Here is a 24,887-nt window from a genome sequence, read left to right on the forward strand (position 1 = left end):
GATGAAACTTGAAATGCATGTTTATAACCCAAAGATCATGGTTGCTTTCAATATTCGTGCATATTGGATCGCAACTTCATGAATTATGGCCTCTGGTTGTACGAAAAACCGCGTTTTTAGCTTGTGGACACTCAAGAGGTGATTGGTTGATGCTTTGGGACACGATAACTTTAGTTCCAATTAAGTGGGAGTGATGGAACTTGGTGTATAGTTTCATTACATCAATATCTTGACTAAGTTCGATGATGAGCATTTTCTGCTCAGGGTAAGCAGAGCAATAAGCAATTTGATTGGCCGAGACTTTGGAACACAATAACCCTCCTTCTAATTGAGCTAGAATGTTCAAACTTGGTGTAGGTGTTTATTAGGTCAATGCCTTGATGGAGTGTGAAGATAAGCATTTTCTGCTTAGGGTAAGCAGAGATAAGCAATTTGATTGGTTGATGCTTTGGGACACGATAACTTTAGTTCCAATTAAGTGAGAGTGATGAAACTTGGTGTATAGTTTCATTACATCAATATCTTGACTAAGTTCGATGATGAGCATTTTCTGCTCAGGGTAAGCAGAGCGATAAGCAATTTGATTGGCCGAGAGTTTGGAACAGAATAACTCTCCTAATTAAGCTTGAATGTTCAAACTTGGTGTAGGGGTTTATGAGGTCAATGCCTGGATGGAGTGCGAAGATCAGCATTTTCTGCTTAGGATAAGCAGAGATAAGCAATTTGATTGGTCGATGCTTTGGTACACGATAACTTTAGTTCTCATTAAGTGAGAGTGATGACACTTGGTGTATAGTTTCATTACATCAATACCTTGACTAAGTTCGATGATGAGAATTTTCTGCTTAGGCTAACGAGCAATACGCATTTTGATTGGTCACGACTTTGGAACACAACAACTCTTCTTCTAATTGAGGTAGAATGTTTAAACTTGATGTAGATGATCGTCTTGACTGAGTTCAATGATTAACATATCGAGCTAAAGCTAAGCAAAGATAAGCAATTTCCTGCTTTGGGACAAGATAACTTTGATTCTATCTGATAGAGAGTGATGAAACTTAGTGTATAGTTGATAATCAGTTTGACTGCTTGATACTTTGGAAAAAAATAGATGTGCGATTAATTAATATGTGTCATCTATTTATTTGGGGATTTCGGCGGGGGACATCAGCCTCACTGTTGGCTTGTTCCATTTTAAATCTACCTTTTTTTTTACACATTATTATACTAAAATACAATATTTAAAATTTTTAGCATATAATGTACAAGTTATCATTTTATTTAATCAAACATTTTCCTATTAATAATACATCTTCAACAAAATACATCTTACAATCCAACTAAATGGGAGACAGCATCCCCGTGCTCGATGACGGTGTAATGCCCTTCATGGAGGCGCCGATTTTCTGTTACCAGTCTGTCTTCCAACTGCCGGTACTTCCTTTTTCTGGGATTGCTAGAGGCAGCAAGCTGTTTCTCCCCTCTATACACCAGATTTTGGCCACCCTGAGCATTTGGTATGAAACTAACATATACTTGAACGTTTGCCATCTTGTGATATCTGTCAGATCAATGTTGTTGACAAATGTCAGTGGTTCCATATATATATAGTGTCCTCTGAACGGAGTTCACCACTTAAGTAAGTTTTAACAAAAAAAATGCTTATCATCATGATAAAATAAGATGAACACAGTTTACATGCCATATGCTGAACGAATAATCTGTTGAACACAGTTCTCTACACCATAAAATTGGCCCACTTGATTAAGCCAATTAAGGCTGTTAATTAAAATCCGATAATCCCTGTTAATCCAGGGATTAAAAACTGGCACAGTGGGAGTACCCCCTTTTATCTTGAGCTCATCAGGTCAGGTTTAATGTAATTGGTTTAAAAGTTTATTGAATAAACATTATGATGTAGGGTAAAAGAAAATTGAAAAAAAGCTATATTTACATCCTGAATCCTGATTAAATCTGTTTGAATTGAACCATAAACTGTGAACAGTTTGCTATTTAAAAAACTGGAGTAAGTCATGTAAACAACAAGGTGTGTTCTGTATGTAATCATAGATTGGTTGAATGCATGAACTTGGTTTTAAGGTGAAGGTTGTTGAATTCATCAGAACGTTAATGTACTTGTAAGTTATATATAACTTGGACTATGACCATTCGAAAACAGGCCATACACATGTAGAGCATTGATCTGAAATAGCCTTGCTGAACACTTGTTGCCCATTGTTTTTTTCTTCACCTGCAATTACATGTACCTTTTGACCACATATAGTCCCCAGTCAAGGTGGCATATTGTACTTTAAAAAGATCAAAGCTTTATATAAACAATTAGCTAGAAATACTTGTAGTTGACTATGGCTACACCTACAGGTATTGGTATGTTATTGTTTATTCATCTTTATATCTGGCCAGAAAAAGGAAATAATGATAATGATTATTTGTTAATTTATATTTGCAGCTTCATGTCCTCATGTGGTACAAGTACCTACTGTCATATCAATGGTTGGTTTACCAGCTAGAGGTAAAACATACATATCTAAAAAACTTACAAGATACCTCAATTGGATCGGCATAGCTACTAAAGGTAAGATCGTTGGAAAATTGAAAATATAACTGTTTAATGTCAAGTAATTATGATTAGCCTATTTTATTGTTATTCATCAATTATAGGGTGGCCCACGCACCTACAGAAATACAGTCCACCGCTGATAGTTCGAGACTACCACTGAAGCGTGCACATTCGCCGTGTCGAGGCCAACTTTCTGACAGTATGATACTATAAATAGCCATGGCACGTGCAATTCTCTACAAATCTATCAACTATTACAGCCGTAAAAAAATTATTGTTGACTATTTTGAATAGCAGTGAAATTAAGCTTCTTGGTTATTACAGCAGATTTAGAAATTACGTTCGTTTCATTTTTTAAATCGCTTTATCATTAACTGTACCGTTAAGAGCGGCATCTTTTGGTTTAGTACAAATAATATCTCAGAAACACTCGGGTTAGACAGGAACATGATACTAGCAGTAGTTTCATTTTACTTTTACAAGCTTCTTAAAACAATTGTTGAGCTAGCTAACGTGCTCATTTCTAAATTCAATTTCTTGTTCTAGCTTTCTGTTATGTTTCGTAAAAAAGTCGTCTTGATTATCCCGACCTGTCAATCAGCCCTAGAATGGTCGATAGACTGGTTAAGCGAGACTAATTTCAAAACAAGGGCACGTAACCTATCTTTTACTCAAAAGTGTCTGGATGTTATGGACGACACATGGAACCAGTTTTCAGTCTATTATTTATAGATGATTAATGGTCATAGCTTATTAAGTACAACATGATCGTTTATTTAGTGACTATAATTGTGTGAAACTGATTTGAGGCTTGGCATATATATAAATATTGTGGCAAAATTGTCGAGATATATGGAGATATTTATTTATGGTGGGTCACCCTATCAATTAAAAAGAAATACTTATTTGAATTATGTTATTACTCAATTTTGCACAGTCTTTCTTCTGATTACCATGCAGAGATTTTAACCAGTTGGATTGTATCTTGACTTTCTATTTCTTTTAGATAAATAAAATAGATTTTCATTTATTTTTAATAATTAAACATACATTATACAAGAGCTAAATTCGTCTATTGCAGGTCTTTCTTTAGGCCTGAAATATTATCTAAATTATTAATTAGACATTAATTAACTTATCCAGACCATAATCAACTCTAGATGGCATCGCTAGCCTGCGATCTTTAGTGGATTATGAGCCAATTTACTGCATAACCTTCTTTCACGATTTAACAATTAAATAGATAATCAAGACTATGCTGTTTATCGTACTGACTTTAGTAATGATGATCGAGGCTAGGCGGAAATTTCAATCGCTTAGTTCTCGGTTCATAGTGGATCAATTTGAATGAAATTTTCAGCAAATTGCCTTTACATTATCTAGTTTTTAACTATGATAGTGAGAACTGCCAGCTCTTTATCTTATCTCCCATAATGTATCTTTAACCGACATAAATATTTTGAGGTTTTGTGTCATTGATATTGTGATACACAAAAGCACATACTTATGGAAAAGTATGTGATAGATCTATTTTTAAGGACTTCAAAAGAACCTTCAAACCTAGTTCCCACTTGTTAGGGGTAGGACCTGCAGGGCTGACAAGAAGGGTGAATTATTGAACTGTCTAGTCGGTTCATTACATGTATGTGAATGTGATACTTGAAAAATGCAATCTGATTAAAATACAGATCTATATTTCATTTCGTTGCTTTATACTTTTGATGACCTACACAATATGAATATCTGACCGGTTGTAGTGGAAGGTCATGTCAGGGGGTCATACGAGCAGCTTTTGACCCTATGACGTCAGATATTAATTGGTTTACCTACAGTTCCGTGCATATATTGCCGTTGCCTCTGTCCTGATGGGTCCGTAGGTCTGTCGTCCACACTTTTTTGTAAAAAAACTCTACAGACTACATTTATGATCTGATTGTTTTGAAATTGATATGTTATTTACATTACTGAGATGAAGGATCCTATTTTTAATTACAATAATTTCCGTTATTTTCTTCTTGAGTTATAACCCTTGTTTCACTTTATTGCACTTTGTCGAATCCTGTGAACGCTCTAATGACAAAAGTTATCATCCGATCTGTAAAAGTTATATACATTATTTGAATTAATGAGACGAAAAAGCCTATTAAATTTCAGCAATTTCCGTTAATTATATCTAGAGTTATGGCCCTTGTTTCACTTTATTGAACCGTATGAACGCACTAACAAAAATTATCATTTGATCTGTTTAAAATATAAATGCATTCTTTAAATTAGTGAAACGAAAAAGCCTATCGAATTACAGCAATTCCCGTTAATTACTTTTAGAGTTATGGGCCTTGTTTCACTTTGTCGAATCCTGTGAACGCTCTAAATTGACAAAAATTATCAAACTGATTTGTATGAAAGTTATATGCATTAGTTGAATTAGTGAAACGAAGAAAACTATTGAATTTCAGCAATTTCTGTTAATCTAGAGTTATGGCCCTTGTTTCATTTTGTTGAACAATATGAACACTCTATGACAAAAGTTATTATCTGATCTGTTTGAAATTTATATGCACTATCTAAATTAGTAAAACAAAGAATCCTATTGAATTTCAGCAATTTCTGTTAATTAGTTGTGGCCCTTGTTTCACTTTGTCGAACTCTGCCTAATGACAAAAGTTATCATTCGATCTGTATGAAATTTATATGTACTATTTAGATTAGTGAAACAAAGAAGCCTATTGAATTTCCGTTTATTATGTCTAGAGTTCTGTACATGTATGCCCTTGTTTCACTTTGTAATTGTTGAACCTTGTGAATGCTCGAACGACAAAAGTTATCTCAGATCCACATGAAATGTATATGCATTATTTGAATTGGTGAAATGTATATGCATTATTTGAATTGGTGAAATGTATGCATTATTTGAATTGGTGAAATGTATATGCATTATTTGAATTGGTGAAATGTATATGCATTTTTTGAATCGGTGAAATAAAGAAGTTTATTGAATTTCAGCAATCTCTGTTAATCTAGAGCTATGGCCCTTGTTTCACTTTGTTGAACCTTGTGAATGCTTTAACGACAGAAGTCTTCATCTAATCTGTATGAATTTTATATGCATTATTTAAATTAGTAAAACGAAAGAGACTGTTGAACTTCAACAATTTTTGTATATTACTTTTAGCGTTAAGGCCCGTGTTTCAGTTTGTAGCACCTTGTGAACCCTCATAAGACGAAAATTATAATCTGATCTGTATAAAATTATCTTGTAAATTACTAAAATCCCCCCCCCCCCATTACCTTCAAATTAAATATGCGACAACCCTTGTTGACCGCTCGGATGATTTAGCTGCTGTGGGCATATGTTTCATTGCCTGGCAACCTATCTTTCAGATTGTGACATATGAAGAGTTGACAGAAATGCTGCTGCTCAGACAAAATTCCACTCTGTAGCATTACACATGTGACCATAGAAAATACAACTCTGTGTTAGTCTCAAAATGAGTATGACGAAATGTTACATTCCATTTCTTATCCTGTCCTATATATTTTTAAGATGAGGTCAAACAACAGAAGTGCCTGTGGGCATTTGTTATTTATTTTGCCTGTCAACCTTTTATTTGAGAAAGTTGTCCACTTGTATTTTCTTATTCAACACGCTGTTGAGAAACTAGGATTAAACCGCTCAAGAAAAGTTTCACATACATTATATCGTCACAGGCCACAGCCCTTCCAGAATGACATCTTAATTTTCAGAAGTATCAAAATACAAAGAAATAAATTTGAATTGCCATCTTCAAGCTTAAACATGGTTTCAATACTCCAAAATGTATCTCGTAAATCTGATCAAATATCATTCTATCTAAAAACATAAAGTGTCACAACAGAGGATTTTGCCAATCTAGTGACGGACATCTTTTTGGATATCTTAAAATAATCCAAATAATCCCCAAATATATATGTATATTAAACGTAATAAACAATAATTGTAACTTTAAGGCACTATTCTCATCCTGTACTTTTCAGAATCCAATCCCGTTGATATATATGAGAAATAGTCGCAAGCTTTAAATCAACATTTCTAATTGTAACCCAAAATGGAAATTTCTTGGATTCTGATTGGTCGAAAAGTGGCATCGAATGAGTATAACAGTCCTCTAAATTTCCTAGGCAACTCACTGCGAATGAATTTTTTCTGGGTAATATTTTCTGTTTGCAGTGGCCAAAAATTTTACACCTTATTCTAGGAAATCTCCATGATTTTTTTCTTGTATGTCATTAACAATGAAATTCAACCATTGGCTTATTGAAACACACACCTCAAACACACAAAAAACAAAGTTTGTTAGTGTATTTTAAAGATAATAAGTAAATTTCATTTCAAGGCTGGTCTGACAATAATGGTTGCTATGGTCATTCTGTCATATGAGTGAATAAAAATACTACAATTTATTGAACTCCCTATGGACCGTAAATAACTGATGGTGATATATTTAAAAAAGAATATACAAGACCGGCTGATACTGATATCAATAGAACAGAGACTAATTTTCAAACACAGGGTTTTTTGCAAAGAAAAAAAAATCACACCGTCGAAATGACAACACAAGTAAGCACAGCAACTGCATGTGTACGCTACACAGCATATATCTACACAATCACACGAGTGTATGGACATTTATCAAACATGATATGCAATTTATTTCGAACTTGGTCATTTAAAATCATTTAAAAAGTACATAAAATACACTTACGATTTTTGTTTCGATCTTCAAAATTATCACAGAGTGACCTCTCTTTTCAAACAGATACAATTAACCAATCGCTTAGTGAACCAAATCGAAGGGTTGGGAGTGTTATCTTATTACGTCACAGATATTTTCATTACGTCAAAATTGTTTTCTTTGGTATTTACATCATTAAAACCAAAAAACGACTGTCAACTATCGCAAAAGAAAGAATTCCAAGAAAGATGTTAAATATTTTGGGCAACAATATCGATAATGAAAAATTTAAACGGTATCAAATGGACAATAACAGTCTGATAAATTCTAAACAGTATGTGTTTATCTCCTAATTGGATTACATTTCACAGTTTTTGAGTTAATATTTAGTATTTAAGACACTATGAACATTTTAAATCAGTCTGTGGCATCAATTTTTCTATATCATTGAGCACCATGCCATTTGTAATGAGGCACCTTGATGAATGAGGTAAAATGTGAAATACCAAGCCATGCTCTCGACTGAACTAACCAACCGCAAATGACTGCAATTCAATTCGGACTGCTCACATACATGACACATGTATTTCGTCGAACATAACTGATTAAAAGTTACAATAACAAATTTAAAAATAGATGTAAATCACTTTGTACACATACTACAGTGCACTCTGTCACATCCGACCTCTGATCACTCCGGCACTCTGTGAAATCCGACGCCATTTTCATGTCCCGATTTATTTCCTTATTACTTCAGCAAAAAAATCACTGGGTAATTCGACCTCATATGATTTCCTTCGAATCGACACCGTATAATCCGGCCTTTATTCGGTAGGTGTAAGCAAACACTCACCAATCAGTTATTGGTGAGATTAAAACTCGATTGGCGTGAAGCCAAAAAAGATTAACAAGCAATCACCAATCAATTTTGTGTGAGATTAAAACTCGCTACCGTGGGTCTTTGTTGATTACTTTGATAATTTTAATCTCTTGTACGACAGTTCTGACAAATACTCAACAATTTCCCCGAATTTTCCCCCGAATTCACAGTTGTAAAAATTTTCCTAGCACCTGTTTAATAAACATTCGTTGCGCATGCCGATTGAACCTGAATAACCTATAAGTTTGGTCACCCAATGGATCTCTTCGAACCGTGTGACGACGACCTGGGGATGCTCGATTCACAGTCCGGAACGTCCCGAATTGACAGAATTGCAATCAAGTGATGCAGAATTCAGTCCTGTCACAGTTCTGTCAGTCCCGACGACGGAGGTGGTGTGAGTAGAATTGTGACGTAATTAAACACGACGAACGGGTTGGATGAGATATCCAGTCGACGCATGCGTTGTAGCCCAAAGTACCCATTTTCTCTCGATTGTCATTTTTGGGATTGGGAGAATTCAATTCCAGAATGTTCAATCAAGTACGCCCATTATCAATGAACACGTGATAGCAAAGACAAGAGTGCATTCAACTGAAAATGGCGAAGAAGATAAATTAACGACAGACTTGACCTATTCAAAATGCCAACGCATGTTAAATGAAATAAAAATTAATGTAATAAAATTTTGAATGTACAGAAAGGTTTATCATTTTGAGAAAACTGGGTATTCCGACAACTCTGTGTAATCCGACATATTGTAACGATCCCGTACGATGTCGGATTTGACAGAGTCCACTATACTGATATGTGCTTTGGACCCATTTTCATCAGTTTTAGGATTAAAAAATAAAGATTTAACACCTTTAAGAGGTTTTTTGAGAATAATCACGATATGGAAGATTAGGAATAGAAATTTTTAATGCTGGGTATGCTTAAAGATGCATTATGTAAGATTTAGATAAAGAACTAGTCGTTCTTTCTAAAATAGTTGATAAATAGATAATGAAAATTTCAGTCAAATTACTTTATTCTGAGATAGTTATTAGTGTTTGAAGTATTGACAAGTTCAAGCATTATTAGGCTTGATATGAATACAATAAACAAAGTCTCTTTTATTTATTTTTAAACGTTGAATTATTAAATAGCACGTACATGTATGGGTGTTCTAATTTATTCAATATCTCGGCGATCGGATGTCTACAGAGTTGATTATGGCTTGAAACCAAAAAAACAAACATGCAATATAGGCAGATTTATGTCTTGCATGTATATACATGTAATGCATCTTTAAGATCATATATATAATTGTTTAATGACTTTATTTCAGTGTCCAATTTTGATCCACACAAGTATAAATAAATGTAGTATAATCTATTTTACAGTGTTTAATGTTGGTGAATACAGAAGAGCAGCCACTGATCAGTATAAAAATCATGATTTTTTCCGCGCTGATAACAAGGAGGCTCTTGAAATCAGAACGTAAGATTAAATGTAGTGTTATAACAAATGTAGTATAAATTCATGAATTCTTTTCAGTGTTTAATGTTGGTGAATATAGAAGGGCAACTACAGAGCAATATAAAAGTCATGATTTTTTCCGCTTTGATAATAAGGAAGCTTTTGAAATCAGAACGTAAGATTTAATGTTCCATAATCCATTTGATCCTAATCTATAGTACTAATATAGAGCCCTTGATCACACTAAATAGAAAATTACAATTAAAAGTTACATTTGTGTTTCCAAAAGTTGTTAAGCTTAGCATAAGCAATGGCAATCATTTTGGTTGTCTGTAGTAGTCTGTAATTTTAACCATTTTTGCTGGTGCAGGTTTTTTGTGTGCTGCCTTTTTTTAGATAGATTCTTCTACATATTAATAGATTTGGTATTAATAATCATTTTGATTGATTGAAATATTCTTATGTTGGGTATTTATCAATAAATTTATTCATACTGTAAATTCCATCAAAATCAAATTAAACTTGATTTCAAGTCAATTTTTATTTATCTCTTTGAATGGAAAAGTACCATAGACATTTTGGATAATTAGATAAAGAAAAAAAAGGGTCTTTGTCAATTTATATTTATCTCTTTGCATGGAAGATCTGGTCAAGTACCATAGACGTTTTAGGTAATTAAATTAAGAAAAAGAGGGTCAAGTTTGCCTTGAATAAGTTTATTTATACATAGATTCACTTTGAGATTTTGTTTTTTATACGCCCACATTTTCATGTGGACGTATATTGTCGTTGCCCCCGTCCATCACAATTTTTATCCGATGTCAATGGAACTTGAAATATAGGTTTATCACCCTAAGATCTCGGTTCCTTTCGATATTGGCATGTATCGGGCCGTAACTTCATGGATTATGGCTCCTGATTGTACGAAAAATCATGATTTTAGCTTGTGAAAACTGTAGAGGTCACAATTTTCATACGATTTAGTTTAAACTTGAAAAGTATGTTTATAACCCACAGATTGCGGTTCATTTCGATATTGGCACATTTCGGACTATAACTTCCTGAATTATGGCCCCTGATTGTACGAAAAATCGCGTTTTTCGCGATTTAAAAAAACGTTACGATATATCACCGTTATACCCTAAGGGTGGTTCAGTTCGAATTTCGTAAAAATCGGACCAAAACTGACGGACAAAATGGCCACCCCTCATTCGCAAATAGTGTCAAAATATTGTGTATCAGGGTTGTGGACCCTCTGAAGGTCACAATTTTCATCTGATTTTGATGAAACTTGAAATGCATGTTTATAACCCACAGATCTCGGTTCCTATTGATATTCGCGCATATTGGACCCTAACTTCCTGAATTATGGCCCCCGATTGTACGAAAAATAGCATTATTAGCTTGTGGACCCTCTTGAGGTCACAATTTTGATCTGATTTCGATGAAACTTGAAATACATGTTTATAACCCAAAGATATTGGTTCCTTTCGATATTCGCACATATCGGATCATAACTTCCTGAATTATGGCCCTTGATTGAACAAAAAAATCACGTTTTTAGCTTGTGGTTCCTGTAGAGGTCACAATTTTTATCCGATTTAAAAAAAAAACTTGTGAATATATCACCATTACACACTAAGATCTTGGTTCCTTTTGATAATCGCAGATACCAGAACTTAACTTCCTGGGTTATGGTCCCTGATTGTTCGAAAAATCGCATTTTTAGCTTGCGGATTCTCTAGAGGTCACAATTTTTTTCCGATTTTAAAAAACGTTTAAATACATCACCATTCCACCATAATGAAGGTTGAATTCGTATTTCAGGAAAATCGAAATGAAATTGCCCAACAAAATGGCCGCTCCTTGTACGCAAATTCTTTAGAAGTGTGTAATACGAAGGTTGTGGACCCTCTTGAGGTCACAATTTTTATCTGATTTTGATAAAACCTAAAACATATTTTTATATCCCAAAGATTTCTATCCCTTTTGATATTTGCACATTTCGGGCCATAACTTTCTGGACCGAAACTGACGGACAAAATGGCCGCCCCTCGTTTGCAAATAGTGTCAAAATATTGTGTATCAGGGTTGTGGACTCTCTAGAGGTCACAATTTTCTTCTGATTTTGATGAAACTTGAAATGTAAGTTTATAACCCAAAGATCTCCGTTCATTTCGATAGTCGCACATATCGGACCATAACTTCCTGAATTATGGCCCCTGATTGTAGCTTGTTCTCTATCCATCTCTTGCAAAATGTGTGCTTATCCTGCCTGGCAGCCGCTGGTTTTAGATTTCCCAGCCTGGTTTCAACTTGTCATGGTGCAGGACGGAGAGCCTGGCAAGAACAGTGTTAAGTCATTTGTATGGGACAAAAAAAACCCAAGGTCCTTTGTACAGGTTGGCGTGCACATAAATGAATCCTTGGCATTTGGAATTCAAAAAGCTATTTTCTCAGGAAAATTTTGCTCATAATACACTGTATATACATGTATACCCATCTTCATTATCCCGGTTGGTGCAGAAAAGTAAGATGTTAATTAAACCGCATTTCATTTCATCCACATAAATATGCCTTGAACAATACAATTATATAATAGATTAAATATGTATGATTTTCTTGTAACAGTGGTGGTGGTTGTCAATAGAGCTTACTATGTGCAACAAGAACAGTGTCTAGTTATACTAGGTTGAAATCTTAACCAATTGATAATATGAGAATAGAGTATGAGGTATTGTAAAAGCTGTCAACCCCAACCCCCTACAAAAAAATAATTGAATTGATTTTAACCGTAACATTAAAGCATTGTTTACTGCATACTAAAAACAGAAAAATTTCTTAAAATATCTACATATTAATTTCATTCGACTATTTCAGGAAATGTGCCATGATGGCTATTGAAGATGCGAGCAAATATTTGTTAAATGGAGGAGAAGTAGCTGTGAGTAGTTTTATGTTAATTCAATGGTCATACTTTTTATATGCTCATATTTTCTTGTATACATACTATGCCGTTGCCCCTGTCCGTCCATAATTTGTTTGTGGACACTCTACAGGTCACACTTTTTATCTTGTTTCCTTTCGATATTGGCATTCATCGGACCATAACTTCATGGATTATGGCCTCTGATTGTACGTAAAATCATCTGATTTGGATGAAACTTGATATTCATGTTTATAACCTAAAGATCTTGGTTCCTTTCGATATACGCTCATATCGGATCGTAACTTCCTAAATTATGGCTCCTGGTTGTATGAAAAATCGCATTTTTAGCTTGTGGTCCCTCTCGAGGTCACAATTATTATCCGATTTAAAAACAATGTTTGAATATATCAATATCACAGTTGTTACGCGGTAATGGCGGTTCAGTTCGAATTTCGTGAAAATCGGACACTAAATGGTGTAAAAGTATGTAATGCCAAGGTTGTGGACCCTCTAGAAGTCACAATTTTTATCTGATTTTGATGAAACTTGAAATGTATGTGTATAACCCAAAGATCTTGGTACCTTTCGATATTCGTGCATATCAGACTATAACTTAATAACAAATTTTGTTTTCTGGTTATGCTAACATCTCCAATTTGGTACAAAAGAGTTATTTAATGATTTATGTATTAAAGGTTGTTGATGCTACAAATACAACAAGAGAAAGAAGAAAGATGTTAGTAGATGTTTTTACGGTACAACATAATTTTAAGTTGTTTTTTGTTGAGTCTTTATGTGATGATCTGAGAATTATTGAAGCTAATATATTAGTAAGTATGCACTTAATCTCTGCACATAGAATAAGCCTACTGGTAGTAATGTACACTTTTGATTCTAAGAATCGCTGCTAAGCTCTAAATTAGAAGAGAAAAATGGGATGAGGACATACACTGGAGTAAAGGGATATCCTGGTTTATTTTATATGTTTATTATAATAGAAATATATAATATTTGTTGCTAGAAATTTATATTAGGTCATGTCTCACTTAAACTGAATGCTGAATATTGATAGGGTTTGTCCTCTCATGACTCCAATACCTCGTGCCAAATTTGAGAAAGATTATTTGAAAACTGTACTATCACATTTATGGGTAGGGAGGAGTAAGCCAGGAACAGAAGATCACAGAACACTGGAAATTGTTAGGATTCTGTTGAAAAACAAAACGGTATCTGATTACCTTTATACAAAGATTTATTAAAGTTATATCAATTATTCATGGCTCAAAATGTTAGCTTGTCGACTTGTCGCCGACAGGCAATTTTTTCGTCAGACAGGTAGCAAGTAAAACAACCGGTCGCTTGCGACAGGTGGACTAAATTTTACTTGATGTCCAGTAAATTGACTTAAGACCACAATACTCATGTCCACGTCACATACGTTTAATTATTCGTTTCTTAATGCAAGAATTAAGCATGGAAATGTCGTGAAAAGATGCCATTTTTACTGTTTACATTTCGTTTTGTCATAGGCAACAGTTACTCAAACAGTTTGGAAGTAGACAATTTTATAACAATGAATTTCACACCATCTACGCTTGTTTTCATCCGCTTGATACTAGTTTATAGCATTATGAAGTATTATATCTAAATAAATTAAAACACACCCCCTGGTCATCTAAAATTGTTCTATCGTAACGACACACAGTAAATATAGTGGTAGCTGGAATGGAAATGCACATGGCTCGTTGCCTGGTATATTTAATCATATAAAAAGTTTAAAACAATTTCCATAAATAAATGAATAATTTATAAGAAAATTTACAAAATCAAATAATTAGATCTGAAAAATATTTCATATATAAATATTTGTAGTGTAAATATAGACAGGATATGCGAGAAAGGAATTCCTGGGGGCGTTACTTGTCCTCCGCACGCGGTACATGTAAATACGGTACCATGCACAGGTGTGATTCGTGTTTTGATAATCAATGTATTACGGATATTTTAAAATCTGAATTCTTCACCTCAACGGCGAAGTATTCGATTTAGTAAGCAAGTTTGGAAACATGATACTTCGCGAAATTTGCGTGTATACGGATGATAGAATTGTACGAATCTTCAAGTCGCTGAGCCATAGCAGATTCGCCGACTTTCAAGTACTTTCAGGCATTCCGATGAACCGAAGAAATAAAAATGTTTCATATTACGATATTTATATGGAGCAATGTACGTCAAGACCTAAACAATTTAAGAGCGTGTGTGTACCTACATGTATGGATATGTGTCATGTGATTGGTCTTTGAAAATTGAGAGTGACAGGTTATTTACTGAAGCGACATTTCGAGGCCTGATTATCCATGTAGGATACTCTCCTATTGGAAAATAACTTGAAAGGATGGGCTCCAAAAACTATATAAGGCTGAAAAAGATTCACAAATGGATGTTTCAAAATGTTTCAAGAGCTTACAACAAACAGCATAAATGGTCCGTATGGGAAATTTGCATGCATTATACCCCGCTGCAATATCTGGTTATATGCGTAGGTATTTAAATTTAATGGTTTTAATTCATTGCAGGAAGTTAAAGTATGTAGTCCAGATTATTTAGGTGTTGATAAAAATGAAGCAGTGAAAGATTTTCTACAAAGAATAGAACATTATCGAGTTACATATGAATCATTAGATTATAATTTAGATAATGATATGTCATTTATACAGATAGTCAATCAAGGTGATAGATTTCTTGTCAATAAATTAGCTGGTAAGTATCTACTTAAGTAGCAACTATTTCCTGCTATCTAGCTGGCGACCTATAACATTGATTAATGTAGATGTAAAGCTCTTTCAAATAGATTGAAACACTTTTTAAATTTATTAATACATCATAATCAAACAGCTTTTATACCAGGGCACATATACAGGAAAATATATGAATAATAGAGGATTGTTTTTATCTGGCAAAATTGAAGAAATTAAAAGGCTTTCTTTTAGCTATCGATTTTAAAAAAGCTTTTGACAGTATTAGTCATAAGCTTTGGTTAATGTTCGATCCTCCTTTGGATGTAAAGGTAATTATGTTTCGCATACTAAACGTTACCATGGGGCAGAACTAAAAGCCCAAAAAATTCTAATGATTTTCTGATAAATACTTATTAAGTTATTACTCTAAATCAGATTTTAGTATATTATAAATGTTTCATTATGGACAATAGAAAAAATATGCGACAACTCTTGTTGACTGCTCGGACGACTTAGCTGCTGTGGGCGTATGTTTCATTGCCTGACAACCTATCTTTTGATTTTGACGAAGCTTGAAATGCATGTTTAAACCCAAAGATCTTGGTTTTTTGCGATATTTGCGTGTATCTGATTAAAAAAAACATTTGAATATATCACCGTTACACCCTAAAGTTGACTGAGTTCGAATTTCATGAAAATCAAACCAAAATTGCTGGACAAAATGGCGCCCCTCGTACGCAAATAAGGTAAATATATGTTATATCAAGGTTGTGGACCCTCTTGAAACTTGAAATACATATTTATTACCCATAGATCTTGGTTTCTTTAAATATTTGCGCATATCGGATCATAACTTCCTGAATTATGGCCATTGATTGTACGAAAAATCGCGTTTTTAGCTTATGATTCCTCTAGAGGTCACAATTTTTATCCGATTTAAAAAAAAAACTGTTACACCCTAATGATGGTTGAGTTCGATTTTCGTGAAAATCAGACCAAAACTGCCGGACAAAATGGCCACCCCTGTACGCAAATAGTGTATATATTATATGGTATATCAAGGTTGTGGACCCTCTAGAAGTCAAAATGTTGATCCGATTTTGTTCAAGCCTGACATATATCTTTATAACCCAAAGATCTTGGTTCCTGTCGATATTTGCCCATATCAGAGCGTAACTTCTTTAATTATGGCCCTTTTTGTTTAACTTGTTCTCTATCCATATCTTGCAAAATGTGGGCGTATCCTGCCTGGCAGCTGCTGGTTAGATATATTCGTACCATTTATAATGATGTAGAATGTTGTGTGATAAATAACGGTTTTACCATGCCATATTTTCCAGTTGAAAGGGGGGGAGGGGGTCATCAGGGTGATCCGAGCAGCACCAACTTATTCAGTCTTGTAATTGAAACCTTGTGTAATTTGATAAGAAATGGAAACTTTAAAACTAATTGCTTTTGCTAGACATTTATGTGGAGTACTTAAAAAATTTAGTAAAGTCTCAAGATTAGAAATTAATGTAATAAAAACTGAAGCCATTGATCTAAATAGCGGAATACCTAATCTGTCATCTGATATACATCAGTTTGGTTTTGTATATCAAAATTCGAATATTAAAATCTTAAGTATAGTATTCTCCAAAGATACAAAAACGTCTGAGAAATTAAACTATGAAAATAGATTGATTGAGATGATTAAAATATTAAATACTTGGAGAAAGAAAAAAACTTACATTAATCGACAAGATTCATATAATCAAAACTTTCTGTATATCAAAAATACTGTATCCAGCGTCAGCTTTAACAATGTCAGACTATGTAACTAAAAGATGTAATATTAAGATAAACTTAAAATGTAATCGGTCAAATGAAGAATATGGGGGTATTAAAGTAGCTAAGTCTCTAACTCAATATCATCCAAAATCTTCAACATTGAAAACACGATTTATTTGTCAAATTAAATCAACGTTCATGTTGTGATCTTACCGGAAAAAGATGGGCTTTTGATATCCAATATTTAAGACAAAAAAACCATTTTACCATTGGTACACGAATCGTGTACCATAATGCGCTTCGGTCCTAGTTGTATCAAGAGACTCAAGGGACGAGGCTAGACACATTGCACCAAATCAAACGGCGTATGTAGACTGGAATAACCAGACGCTAGAAATTTGCACTCGCTTGAGACTGCTGGCTTATTTCGCCGAACATAACTGATTTGAAATTGGAGTAAAAACAGAAACCATTGAATGTAAATCAGTTTATATACATTCATATTACAGTATTATATGCGTTGCGACCCACTTTTGTCAATTTCTAGGTCCCAAATGTTAACGATTTAGCTCCTTTAAATATGATAAATTTGAATGAAATGATGATAGCTTGCAGAATTTTTGGGACAAAGAAAATTTATACTATAATACATATAATTTTATTCTTGACATGTATACTGTATCCAGTAATACTGAGCTACTATATATAATAAAATTCAGCAAAGTCATTGTACAAACAAAATAGTAGCCCTATTGACAAGAAGTTGAACACTATTGCTATTACAAGAAAATGAATTACCCATAACAAGATATTTGCATTATAATGACACTCTGAAAGCTTTTATCTGTTTATGAAATGCAGGCCACGAAATTTGACGCGAACGATACCAATCGGTTACGTGCGGTCGCGCTAGCTCAAAAACACGCGAACGATTTCATGGTTACGCAAATTGAAATATCGGTTACGTTAACAAATTTCATTAACAGATTTATTCACATTTGATCAATTTTTATACAGGATTAATTTGTGACACGGGTCTAAATTATTTGTATTATAGCACAAACTCCATTCATTCATTCTTGGCATTTCATTTCTCCATTTTCCCGGTACTTTGACAGATCACGTATTTTGACACCACTAGGCTATTGACCAGTTGCAAGCACGTTGATTTAAAAATGCCCCTCACTCCTAATTCTTTAAATGATTAGTTATGCCATAAATTTTGAAAGCGTACCTTTGGATTTTCAAACACAAAATGAGTTTGACTATTTAACATGTCGGCTTTATTTCCAAAGAATTTACTACACGTGTTCCTTTCAGTTTTCACTATAGCCATGCTGTAGTACCAATGACCCGTATGTATGTCGTCAACTTTGACCCCCTCCCCGGCATCGCTCGAGAGATAATGTAAACGATTTTACTCTCCTGTCTATTTAAATATTATTTCATGACATCAAACTATTCTGTTTCCTTTTGAGACTTTGTGTATAGGTTTATAATAAATACTGTTTGTCAATCAGTCGCTATACCTATGAGTGAGGCTATCGCATGCTACGTGCTTGGATGAATGATTGCAAGTGACAAGTGTAATATGAAGTACGCATGTAGTCTTCAGTGACCGAAAACAATGTGGTAGCTACCATTCCTGGTTTTTGAAGGTCAGATATAATATAAAAACGAAAATCCATTAGTAATTTTTGAAACCGATTCCCCTCATCATTAAAATGTAGGGATTTAGTGAAGTGGAACATTTTTTTTCTAATGTTATATTGTTTAAATGGGGACACCGTGGGATTAAAGTCATTAACACTTAACCTAATATAATATTAAATATAAAAGAATAAAGTTAGTCAAGTTATTTCTTTAAAAAATACATTCACTGCAAGTGGAAATGAATAATAGCACCATTTAAATCTGGATAAAACATGAAAACAGCGCAACCATTTTATGCAACCATTTTATGATCATCTGGCGTAACCAAAGAAAATGGTTACGCAGAGCATAAACCCGCAACCATTTTTCTGGTTACGCCAAAATTTGAAATTTCGTGGCCTGAAATGTAATACTAAACCAACATTTACATGTCATTTCACCTGTTACAGGTCATTTACAGAGTAGGGTAGTATATTATCTAATGAATATTCATGTCCTTCCTAGAACTATATATTTAACTAGGGTAAGTACAACAAATTTTATTTTGATGCCCTTGCCTAATCTATATATTTGATGTCAAGTTTGATTGGGTTGATTCATTTTTGAGTAGCCTTTATTGAAAATATTATTCAGTATCTATCTTAATGGGTGGTCTTTATCAGAAATATGCATTATAGAGTTAGTAAGCTACCCTTGCCATAGATAACCTCTATATATTCACATTTAGATGTAATACTTGACATGTTACACTATTTTGCCTATACCGTTCTTTTTAGGACTTCGAATTTTGTCTAATGGTTTGGATTGTTTGTACTTGGTTTTATTTTATTTAGAAAATCGAATTTTATGTATTTTGATAACAATTGTCTCTGATGTTCTAGCATGGTGAAAGTGAAATGAATTTAACAGGCAAAATTGGTGGAGATAGTGATTTATCAGAGAGAGGTAAAGAGGTTAGTATGTTGTAGCATATTTTTCCAAAATTTATTAAATTCCAATCTGATTAAAATACAGATGTGTCATTCCATGTCATGTGGACCAAATTTCGGAAAGTTGGGAACATGACCCCCTCCCAAAAAATTATAAAAAAATATGGGTCATAGTATATGACCTTAGATAACAAATCTGAAATTATACCTTACTCGGTCAAATACTCTGAGATATGGCCATTTGAAATTAGGGTGCTGAAACGGATCAGAAATTCAGTAAATTTTTGAAGGTTTTTGGGTGCTTTAACCTTTTGATAAACCGTATTTGAGTATTTAGTTTCGTATTTAATTGATATGGCCCCGCATGCGTGTCAGACAGGAACTTGTCTTGTCAAGGGCATTGAGAAAAACGTGTCTTTGTTCAACACTTTTGACGAAAAATGTAATTTAACGAAGTCAGGAAGGTTAAAGACACGCGAAGTGGTTGAAATACTTACGAATGATTCCATTCGGATTATATCGATGACACCGATTCTGAAGACGATATTTCTGATGAAAAGGACTTAGAATGATTTGCAAATTATAGATCAACTTATCCCCTTCAACTTTTTATACGCCCACATTTTCATGTGGACGTATTATGCCGTCCGTCCACAATTGTTTGTGGACTCTCTACAGGTCACAATTCTTATCCGATTTCGACGAAACTTGAAATATAGGTTTATCCCCAAAATATCTCGGTTGCTTTCGATATTGGCATGTATCGGATCGAAACTTCATGGATTATGGCCCCTGTTTGTATGAAAAATCACGTTTTCAGCTTGTGGACCCTATAGAGGTCACAATTTTTATCCGATTTTGTTGAAACTTGAAATGTAATTTTATAACCCAAAGATCTCAGTTCCTTTCGATATTTGCGCATATCGGACAGTAACTTCCTGAATTATGGCCCCTGATTGTACGAAAAATCACGTTTTTAGCTTGTGGACCCTATAGAAGTTATAATTTTTATCCGATTTAAAAAAACGTTCTAATATGTCACCGTTACACCCTAAGGATGACTGAGTTCGAATTTCGTGAAAATCGGTCCAAAATTGACAGACAAAATGGCCGCTGTTCGCTCCCAAATAGCGTAATAATATGGTATATCAAGGTTGTGGACCCTATAGGGGACACAATTTTTATCCGATTTTGTTGAAACTTGAAATGTAAGTTTATAACCCAAAGATCTCGGTTCTTTTCGATATTCGTGCATATCGGACCGTAACTTCCTGAATTATGGCCCTAGATTGTACGAAAAATCACGTTTTTAGCTTGTGGACCCTATAGAAGTCATAATTTATATCCGATTTAAAAAAACGTTCTATTATATCACTGTTACACCCTAAGGATGACTGAGTTCGAATTTCGTGAAAATCGGCCCAAAATTGACAGACAAAATGGCCGCCATTCGTTCCCAAATAGCGTAAGAATATGGTATATCAAGGTTGTGGACCCTATAGGGGTCACAATTTTTATCCGATTTTGTTGAAACTTGAAATATAAGTTTATAACCCAAAGATCTCGGTTCCTTTCGATATTCGTGCATATCGGACCGTAACTTCCTGAATTATGACCCCTGATTGTACGAAAAATCACGTTTTTAGCTTGTGGACCCTATAGAGGTCATAATTTTTACCCGATTTAAAAAAACGTATTATTATATCACCGTTACACCCTAGGGACGACTGAATTCGAATTTCGTGAAAATTGGCCCAAAATTGACAGACAAAATGGGCGCCGTTCGTTCTCAAATAGCGTAAGAAAATGGTATATCAAGGTTGTGGACCCTATAGAGGTCACAATTTTTATCCGATTTTGTTGAAACTTGAAATATAAGTCTATAACCCAAAGATCTCGGTTCTTATCGATATTCGCGCATATCGGACCGTAATTTCCTGAATTATGGCCCCTGATTGTACGAAAAATCGCGTTTTTAGCTTGTGGACCCTATAGAGGTCATAATTTTTATCCGATTTAAAAAAACGTATTATTATATCACCGTTATACCCTAAGGACGACTGAGTTTGAATTTCGTGAAAATCGGCCCAAAATTGACAGACAAAATGGCCGCCTTTCGTTCTGGAATAGCATAAGAATATGTTATATCAAGGTTGTGGACCCTATGGAGGTCACAATTTTTATCCGATTTTGTTGAAACTTGAAATGTAAGTTTATAACCCAAAGATCTTGGTTCCTTTCGATATTCTCACATATCGGACCGTAACTTCCTGAATTATGGCCCCTGATTGTACAAGAAATTGCTTTTTTAGCTTGTGGATCCTATAGAGGTCATAATTTTTATCCGATTTAAAAAAACGTATTATTATATCACCGTTACACCCTGAGGACGATTGAGTTCGAATTTCGTGAAAATCGGCCCAAAATTGACAGACAAAATGTCCGCCGTTTGTTCTCAAATAGCGTAAAATTATGGTATATCAAGGTTGTGGACCCTATAGAGGTCACAATTTTTATCCAATTTTGTTGAAAATTGAAATGTAAGTTTATAACCCAAAGATCTTGGTTCCTTTTGATATTCGTGCATATCGGACCGTAACTTCCTGAATTATGGCCCCTGATTGTATGAAAAATCGCGTTTTTAGCTTGTGGACCCTATAGAGGTCATAATTTTTATCCGATTTAAAAAACCTTATTATTATATCACCGTTAAACCTTAAGGAAGATTTAGTCTGAATTTCGTGAAAATCGGCCCAAAATTGACAGACAAAATGGCCGCGTTCGTTCTCAAATAGCGTAAAAATATGGTATATCAAGGTTGTGGACCCTATAGAGGTCACAATTTTTATCCGATTTTGTTGAAACTTGAAATGTAAGTTTATAACCCAAAGATCTCGGTTCCTTTCGATATTTGCGCATATCAGACCGTAACTTCCTGAATTATGGCCCCTGATTGTATGAAAAATCGCGTTTTTAGCTTGTGGACCCTATAGAGGTCATAATTTTTATCCGATTTAAAAAACCTTATTATTATATCACCGTTAAACCCTAAGGAAGATTTAGTCTGAATTTCGTGAAAATCGGCCCAAAATTGACAGACAAAATGGCCGCGTTCGTTCTCAAATAGCGTAAAAATATGGTATATCAAGGTTGTGGACCCTATAGAGGTCATAATTTTTATCCGATTTAAAAAAAAGTATTATTATATCACCGTTACACCCTAAGGAAGGTTGAGTTCGAATTTTGTGAAAATCGGCCCAAAACTGACAGACAAAATGGTCGCCCTTCGTTCTCAAATAGCGTAAAAATAGGGTACATCAAAGTTGTGGACCCTATATAACTTATATTATAAGTCACAATTTTTATCCGATTTTGTTGAAACTCGAAATGTAAGTTTATAACACAAAGATCTCGGTTCCTTTCGATATTTGCCCATATCGAATTGTAATTTCCTGAATTATGGTCCTTGATTGTAGGAAAAATCACTTTCTTCTTAGCTTGTTCTCTATCCATCTCTCGAAAATGTGGGCGTATCCTGCCTGGCAGCCGCTGGTTTAGCTTTTGGTCCTTCTAGAGGTGACAATTGTTATCCGAGTGTTTATGGTCATGAGAGAAGAAGCCTATTGATTTTCAACGATTTCCGATAATTACTGCCAGAGTTATGGCCCATGATCACTTTGAAAAATCTTGTGGATGCTCTAGAGGCTAAAGTTAATATCCGATTGACTTTAAATTGATACACATGAAGAAACCTATTTATTTTCAACGATTTCCGATAATTACTGCCTGAGTTATGAAAAATCTTGTGGATGCTTTAGTGACCATAGTTATCATCTGATTGATTTTATATTTATACACCAACATTACGCCTATATATAATCATTTTGATTGACTTTAGGTTGATACAGAGTTTAAGGTCTTGAGACGAACATGTACATGTGTATTTCATTTCCAATGATTTTTGATAACTTCAACAGCCAAATCCATGATATTAAATGTTTTGTATACTAAACATTAGCATGGGCCAAACAAATTCTAATGATTTTCTGATAATTATTTAATGAGTTGTTACTCTTAATCAGATTTTAGTGTATCATAAATGTTTCATTAACAACAAAAGTAAAAATATGCAACAACTCTTGTTTGCCCGGACGATTTAGCTGCTGTAGGCGTATGTTTCATTGCCTGGCAACCTATGTTTGATTTTAGAAAAGGAACTATTTATTAGTCTTCTTGTGCACCAAGGCCTTAAAAATTAGTCACATTGCACAATGCACTTTGTGGTCTAATTTCTGAAATCCCAGTACGTGACTTTGATAGCAAATAAATTATTTTATTTTCAGTATGCAGAAAAGTTAGCCCAATTTGTAGTCCAAGAGAATATACCAAATTTGAAAGTCTGGACAAGTCAGATGAAAAGAACAATTCAAACGGCGGTAAAAATTGATGCACCTAAAGAACACTGGAAAGCTTTAAATGAAATAGATGCTGTGAGTATTGTGTTCTTGGATTACATATGTGACCCGTTCTGGCTAAATGTGCAAATTCTAACATGTGAAAATATTGATTTTGGTCGAAATTGAGATTTTCGCAAAAATGAGTCTATTATCTATCAATCTAAAAGATCAAAATAGCAACAGAACATTTTGAAACACCTTTATTTGGACGTTGTCTGAGAGTACCATATTCATAAATCTTTCTTTTTTCTTAAAATTCTCAGGACATTGTTAAACCTCATTTCTTTTCATTGCTTATAGTCATCCAACTTAGTGAAACGGTATGTACCAGAAGTTTTATTGTTGTACAACCAAGGGTTTTCATTTAGTAATATTTTTTTTTCTTTTGATTTATTAAGGGTATATGTGAAGGTATGTCTTATGAAGAAATACAAGAAAGATATCCAGAAGATTTTGCTTTGAGAGATCAAGATAAATTTCATTATAGATATCAAAGTGGCGAGGTATCATTGTACTCATTGATATAACATTACTATGGTGTCATGACTTGACTGTTTGTAGTCCACATACACTTTATACTCAAAATTATCTATCAACTTTCAACTGTTCATGATAATTAATTTTATAATTATAAGCTTTTCATAACGCAATTAAATATGTTTAAAAAGTGTTTCAGTTTACATATAGAAAATAAGAAAAAATCCATTTGTTGCATAAAGACTGAAATTGTGATAATTTGTTTTATGGTTTGGATTACAAATCATGGTGGGTGTATGT

The 24,887-nt window shown here is 34.0% G+C and overlaps 2 protein-coding genes across 10 annotated transcripts in view; one reads left to right on the forward strand and one right to left on the reverse strand.

The window, feature by feature from the left end:
* Positions 1-24,887, forward strand: part of LOC126827073 (6-phosphofructo-2-kinase/fructose-2,6-bisphosphatase) — a 75,287-nt gene that overhangs the window by 23,699 nt on the left and 26,701 nt on the right. For 6 of the 9 annotated variants that reach the window (XR_007682559.2, XR_007682558.2, XM_050556256.2 and 3 more), the window contains exons 2-10: positions 2,471-2,596; positions 9,559-9,655; positions 12,515-12,578; positions 13,259-13,393; positions 15,140-15,323; positions 19,174-19,247; positions 19,606-19,677; positions 23,997-24,143; positions 24,509-24,613. Coding sequence is in view for 7 of the 9 variants with exons in the window: in XM_050556256.2 (XP_050412213.1) it covers positions 2,471-2,596; positions 9,559-9,655; positions 12,515-12,578; positions 13,259-13,393; positions 15,140-15,323; positions 19,174-19,247; positions 19,606-19,677; positions 23,997-24,143; positions 24,509-24,613 (1,004 nt within the window). In the remaining 2 variants the exon portion in view is untranslated. Of the gene's footprint in view, positions 1-1,299; positions 2,389-2,470; positions 2,597-9,558; positions 9,656-9,712; positions 9,810-12,514; positions 12,579-13,258; positions 13,394-15,139; positions 15,324-19,173; positions 19,248-19,605; positions 19,678-23,996; positions 24,144-24,508; positions 24,614-24,887 lie in introns of those variants that run through there. The other 3 variants (XM_050556259.2, XM_050556261.2, XM_050556255.2) reach the window with 3 other exon arrangements.
* Positions 3,914-24,887, reverse strand: part of LOC126827069 (hepatocyte growth factor receptor) — a 108,123-nt gene continuing 87,149 nt past the window's right edge. The window contains exon 21 of the transcript XR_008788761.1: positions 3,914-3,949. The gene's annotated coding sequence lies outside the window, so the exon portion shown is untranslated. The remainder of the gene's footprint in view (positions 3,950-24,887) is intronic.

The sequence above is a fragment of the Patella vulgata genome, chromosome 7, assembly GCF_932274485.2.
Source record: "Patella vulgata chromosome 7, xgPatVulg1.2, whole genome shotgun sequence".
Taxonomy (NCBI): Eukaryota; Metazoa; Mollusca; class Gastropoda; family Patellidae; genus Patella; species Patella vulgata.